Genomic DNA, 6,859 nt, shown 5'->3' on the forward strand with positions numbered 1-6,859 from the left:
TACACACACACCTTACACACGCACCTCTCATACACACACACACCTTACACACGCACCTCTCATACACACACCTTACACACGCACCTCTCATACACACACACACCTTACATACATCGCGCGCACACACACACACACACACACACACATTCAATTCAATTCATTTTTATTTGTTTTGCGCTTTTAACAATGAACATTGTCTCAAAGCAGCTTTACACAGATAATGCGGTGATTAAAAATGAATATGTTCTTTATGAGTAAGTTTGTCCCTGATGAGCAAGCCGGTGGCGACTGGCGACTGTGGCAAGGAAAAACTCCCCGAGATGGCATAAGGAAGAAACCTTGAGAGGAACCAGACTCAAGAGGGAACCCATCCTCATCTGGGTTACACCGAATGTCCATTTGTGGCGGGTATACAATGTTGCGGGGTGCAGTGATGATGATCAAAAGCGAAGTGTATTTCTGAGTCAGTGTAGGAGACTGTTGACATCAGTGTAGGAGACTGTTGACATCCAATCCAGGTAGGCCTGGATGAAGTGGGAAGATCCACGGGGGGGAGAGGGGCAGGAACAGTGGTCACTGGAGCCTCAGGAGCATGTTTAACTCGACCGAGAGAGAGAGAGAGAGAGAGAGAGAGAGAGAGAGAGAGAGAGAGAAGAGGGTGACAGGAAGAGAAGGATATGGATTATTAAGTGTACCTATTGTTGCATGAGAGTTAAAGTCACTGTGCAGTTTGGACTCCGGCAAGACTCGCTATAGCAGCATAACTAAAAGGGAGAACCAGAAGGCAACACAGACATGAGGGATCTCTGGGATAAGAGACGGCCCACCACACCACCATCAACAAACCTGAGTGAACACGTGAATGTGAGGGGACGACAGCGTACAAATATCCCAGTTCACCAAACACTCTATATCAATGTTCCCTCCAGATCTGAGCCTTTACCTGAGAAAAAATCTACTGATTAAAGGCTTGACTGAATAAATATGTTTTCAACCTCGACTTGAACACTGAGACTGTGTCTGAGTCCCGAACACTGATAGGAAGGCTGTTCCATAACTGCGGGGCTTTATAAGAGAAAGATCTGCCCCCTGCTGTAATCTTCATTATTGGAGGAACCAACAGATAGCCTGCACCTTTTGATCTAAGTAGGCGTGGAGGATCATACTGGTACAGAAGTTCACTCAGATACGGTGGTGCAAAACCATTAAGTGCTTTATATGTCAGTAGTAAAATTTTATAATCAATGCGAGATTTGATTGGGAGCCAGTGTAGACTGATTAATACAGGGGTGATGTGGTCATATTTCCTAGATCTAGTGAGGACCCTTGCTGCTGCATTCTGAACTAACTGAAGCTTATTTATGCACTTACTCGCACACCCAGACAGTAAAGCGTTACAGTAGTCTAATCTAGATGTTACAAAAGCATCAACTAGTTTTTCTGCATCCTGTAACGACATCATATTTCTAATTTTAGCAATATTTCTAAGGTGAAAGAAGGCGATCCTGGTAATATTATTCACGTGAGCCTCAAAGGAAAGACTCGAGTCAATAATCACACCAAGGTCTTTGACAGCCGTACACGCTGAAACAGAAACACCATCCAGAGATGTTAGGTAATCGGAAAGTTTGCTTCTAGCTGCATGTGGTCCTAGTAAAAGTACTTCCGTCTTATCTGAGTTTAGCAGAAGAAAGTTATCGAGCATCCACTGTCTAATGTCCTTTACACATTTTTTAACATTGTTAAGCTCTCTCATCTGGCTTTGCTGAAATATAAATCTGTGTATCATCAGCATAGCAATGGAATCTAATACCATGTTTATGAATAATTTCTCCAAGAGGCAGCATATATAAAGAGAAAAGCAGAGGGCCTAAGACAGATCCTTGAGGAACACCAAACTTTACCTCAGAGAGTGTGGAGAACTCACCATTAACATCAACAAACTGATAGCGATCAGTCAAATAAGACCTGAGCCAAGAGAGAGCCGTTCCCTTTATTCCAACAACGTTCTCAAGTCTAGCAAGTAGTATAGTGTGATCAATGGTGTCAAAAGCTGCACTAAGGTCGAGCAAAACAAGTAAGGAGACAAAACCCTGATCAGAGGCCAATAACAGGTCATTTACCACCTTAACTAGCGCCGTCTCTGTGCTATGATGAGGCCGAAATCCTGACTGATACATTTCAAAAATATTATTCATAAGTAGGTGTGAGCATAACTGCTGTGCTACAACCTTTTCCAAAATTTTGGCTATGAAGGGGAGATTTGATATTGGTCTGTAGTTGGACAGCTGACATGGGTCAAGGTCAGGTTTCTTAATTAGGGGGTGGATAACTGCCAGGTTGAAGGATTTTGGTACATAACCAGTGCTAATGGAAGAGTTTATTATTTTTAAAACAGGTTCAATTACTCTGGAATGATCTGTTTAAAGAAACTTGTAGGCAAGGGATCGAGAATGCAGGTTGATGATTTTGATGAGGAAATTAATGAAATTAAGTCATTCTCGTGAATAGGAGTAAAACTTTGTAATTGATTGTCTGTTATAATTACACTGCTGTCTACAGGGTTACTTGTAAAATAATTTGGCTTTATATTAACCGTCTGGATTTTTTGCCTGATGTTTTCAATTTTATTATTAAAAAAGTTCATGAAATCATTAGTACCTAATGATGGTGTGCATGTGAGTGCAGTGCTTTTATTCCCTGTTAATTTTGCTACCGTGCTGAATAAAAATCTAGGATTATGCTTGTTATTTTCTATGAGGGTGGAGAAATATGCTGATCTAGCAGCACTAAGAGATTTTCTATAAATTAGGAGGCTCCCCTTCCATGCTATTTGAAATACTGTTAATTTTGTTTGACGCCATTTACGTTCTAATTTTCGAGTGGTCTGTTTTAAGGTGCATGTATGATCATTATACCACTGTGCTAATTTTTTCTCCCTGATCATTTTGGTCTTAAGGGGAGCTACATCATCTAGGGTATAACGTAACATTGATTCTAGGTGTTCAGTGGCCCAGTCGAGCTCTGCAGGGTCAGACGGAGATCTATCTAATATCGTAATTTCTGGAAGATTGTTAATAAAACGCGCTGTTGTAGCTGACGTGAAAGTACGCTTAACACGATAACGTGGTGAAGTAGTAATGCAATGACTGAGGCAAATTTTAAAAGAGATGAGATAATGGTCTGAAATAGCTTCAGACTGTGGAATTATGACTATGTTTTTTATTTTTAATCCAAATGTTAACAACAAATCGAGAGTGTGTCACCACTATGAGTGGGTCCTATAACATTCTGATTAATTCCAACTGAATCTAGAATGGACACAACTGCTGCTCTTAAGGAGTCTTCCTGATGATCAAAATGAATGTTAAAATCACCAACAATTAATGCTTTGTCTAGAGAAGTAACTAAATTTGTGATGAAATCTGCAAATTCTATGAGAAAATCAGAGTAGGGCCCTGGGGGTCTATAAATAATAATGAGTGGAATTGTCTGACTGGACCTGCTTTCAGACACTGAATATTTTATGCTGGTGTAAAGAACTTCAAATGTTTTACATTTGTGTTTAGTCTTTTGTGTGACGCTTAGATTATTATTATAAATAGCTGCGACTCCGCCTCCTCTGCCATTTAGACGGCGTTGGTGTATGTAACTATAGGAGGACTCGCTTCATTTAATGCTAAATATTCATTTGGTTTAATCCATGTTTCTGTCAAACACATTATTTTAAACTCCTGGTCGGTAATAATTTCGTTTACATTAAGCGCTTTAGACGTGAGAGATCTAATATTCAGCAATCCTATCTTTAGATCAGAGGTGCTGCTGTGCGTTCAGTCCTATTTAATTTTATGTTAATCAGGTTACTAAAACAGACTTTCTGAGAATTCCTATATGTTGGTTTCGCTCGGGGGACAGACACAGTCTCAATTTGGTGGATCCTGAGTAACGACTCTGTGCAGCTAGCAGACGGTCGGTTTAGCCTGTCTGTCTGCTCCCTGGCCTTGGCTCTAGACAGTCACTTGTTAACTAGTGCTGTTCTGAGACTATGACCTATACTACAAGAAATGAGAGCAGCACCTTCCCGAGTGGGATGGACACCGTCCCGCCCTAACAGGCCAGCCTTGCCCTCAAAAATGCTCCAATTATTAATGAAGCCCACATTATTTTTGGAGCACCACTCGGACATCCAGCAGTTCAGCGACCATAACCTGCTGTAGGCTACATCGCCACGTCGTATTGGGATGGGGCCAGAGCATATTACAGCATCGGACATTGCCTTCGCTAATTTACACACCTCTATAATATTACTCTTAGTAACCTCTGACTGTCGAAGGCGTATATCATTAGCTCCTGTGTGAAAAACTATCTTAGAGAACCTATGCTTTCCTAAGAATCTAAGCTGACCTGCTATGTCCGGCGCCCTGGCTCCCGGTATACACATGACCTGTGCTGCTGGTGCCCCTAAAGGTCTAGCTAATTTCACGTGCCTCAGAATGGAGTCTCCTAAAACCAGAGCTCTTTCAGGTTTCTCAGCGGGTGCTTCACTGAGGAGAGCAAACCTGTTGGACACGTGAAGCGGAGAGGAATGGTGCTCCCGTGGGCGAGCCTTAGCGTTAGCTTTGGCTTTGCGAATATGCTGCCGAGTCGTCACCCATTCGCCCCGCTGCAAGGGCTCTAATGCCGGAGTCGGGGGAATATTAACTTCACCTAGGGCATCCAGACTTTCCCCTGCAGAACCTGGACTGCTCTCGCACTCACTACTTCTCTCTAGACTCTGGATGCGCTCCTCTAATGCTAAGATCTTCTTCGTCAAAGAGCAAACTAGCTTACACTTCTTACAGATTAAATTATCGCTAACAACGGAGAGAGACTGACTAAACATGTCACACTTCACACACTGAATGAACTGGATGTTCGCCATAGCAGAGAAATTACGTAACTTAATGTGGTTAATGTACTGTGTGTTCGTAGTTCTGGTGGGAATGTCCTCCACGCACTGCTTTCAAATTCTCAAACAGGGATAAAAGCGCTCTTCCGAAAGCAAAAATACACGAGACGGAGCTGCTTGCAGCTTGGTGCGCTTGACGTTCCCTTCCGGGTTTGGTTTGTCCAAATGTCACACACACACCCCTTACACATGCACCTCTCACAGAAATGATCTCAAACTAATTAATCTTTCTGGTGTTTTCTTTGGCCCTGAATCTCCTCCTCATCCCTCGCTGATTTCTCTCCGTTCCTCCATTTATCATTCTGTAGAGTTTTCTGGAAGCGATTTTTGCCACATAAAAAAAAGTTCTCCTGATCCCTATTTTATTGCTTGTAAACATCGAAACCTTCTGCTGCATCCACCGGGGACCATGTTGTGGATCTGAGGTCTGAAGCTGTTGGTGTATGAACGAGGCTCCTCTGCTTCTTCTGTGTTGTTCTCCAGGGATCAGAGGATTACTTGATACAATGGAAAAAGAAGATTTGTGAACCCACCTCTAAAATAGTCCTCTATCATTTTATTCATTGTTTTCCAGAATGATCTATTGATTGCAGCTGATCTCATGTTTAGTGTGAGAAGTTTTCTGGACCACAGAGGGGTGACGCTGCCCGATCGGCTAAAAACGTCTCAGTTGCAATTATTTTTTTAGCAATTAGTTCTTTTTTATGTGGTGGAAACGGGCTTTCATGGTGTTCACCTGTCCAGAGCCCTCCAGAGTTTAGTGGGTGGTGTGTCAATAATAATGGTCTGTAAGGGGAAACAGTGCTCCGTGTAGAGTTAAATGGACTAAACCAAGCTTTTTGTGTTCGAATTTCTTGAGGAAACAGACGTCTCTCCAGAAACCCTACAATTTACATTTACATACTAGCATCCATACCACATGAGGCTTCTACCATGCTTCACAGTAAAACAGTGTTTCCAGTGATGGGTTTTTCAGAGCCACTAGATGGAGCTGTGTTACGTGTTCAAGAATAATCTCAGCTCAGGGTTTAATACAGAAACCTGAAATGTTCTCCAAATCTCTCTGTTATCCAGCTCAGTGGTGGTCCTGTGGATATGTTTTTCCCACCTGATTTTCTCCAGCTTCTTCACAGTTCCTCCTCACCAATCCCCTCTTTACGCTCTTTCTGCGGTTTGGTGGACATCCTTCTCTTGGTGATCCATGTGCTTTACCTTCTTCTCCGAGAGAAGTTTAAAGCTTTCACGTGCTTGGATTTCTTTGGAGTAAGTTCTTCTGTCCTGATGGAAGTTGTGTGTGTTTATCTCAGGGTTACTCCACCAAAGCGAGGTTCGGGCTGCGGCGCAGTAAGACGGCCAGAGATCAGCTCCAGGAGGCGGCGTTTCAACCCGCTACAGACACGGCCATCAAGAGTGAGCACTCGTTTATTATCTCCTTCATCTCTCCATCATTTTATTCTTTTACTGTGAGAGAGGATAGAAGAGTGTGAGCTGCTCTGCATATATTATACACATCTCTAATCGGCCTTTTTTGTCTTTCTCTATCCTTTTCTTTTTATCGTTCTCATCTTCTGTTCACCTCTCTCTGGGTTTCTCTCCATCTCTTTTTCCCACCCCTCCCACAATCCCTCTACTTCTCTCTCTCTCTCTCTCTCTCTCTCTCTCTCTCTCTCTCTCTCTCTCTCTGTAGTTGATCAGTTGGGGAGGATTATAGTAGCAGGTGGAGCTGCAGTAGGACTCGGAGCTGTGTGTTATTATGGACTCGGGATGTCTAATGAGATCGGTGCAGTAGAGAAATCCATGTGAGTCTCAGTGTGAGAAACAGAGTGAATGATGATCACGATGCTGTGATTTTGTGTTTCATGATCCGACAGAGGAGAGAAATGTTCTTATTAAATCTCAACATGTACAGTT

At 42.6% G+C, this 6,859-nt stretch overlaps 1 protein-coding gene across 1 annotated transcript in view; it reads left to right on the top strand.

Moving 5' to 3' along the window:
* LOC310735023 (growth hormone-inducible transmembrane protein-like) overlaps window positions 1-6,789 on the top strand; it is a 16,331-nt gene extending 9,542 nt beyond the window's left edge. The window contains exons 3-4 of the mRNA XM_083557604.1: window positions 6,256-6,358; window positions 6,636-6,789. Of these exons, the coding sequence (XP_083413730.1) occupies window positions 6,256-6,358; window positions 6,636-6,751 (219 nt within the window). The 3' untranslated portion in view covers window positions 6,752-6,789. The remainder of the gene's footprint in view (window positions 1-6,255; window positions 6,359-6,635) is intronic.
* Window positions 6,790-6,859: the final 70 nt, after the last annotated feature.

Source organism: Silurus aristotelis (assembly GCF_946808225.1).
Source record: "Silurus aristotelis genome assembly, chromosome: 12".
NCBI classification, from domain to species: Eukaryota; Metazoa; Chordata; class Actinopteri; order Siluriformes; family Siluridae; genus Silurus; species Silurus aristotelis.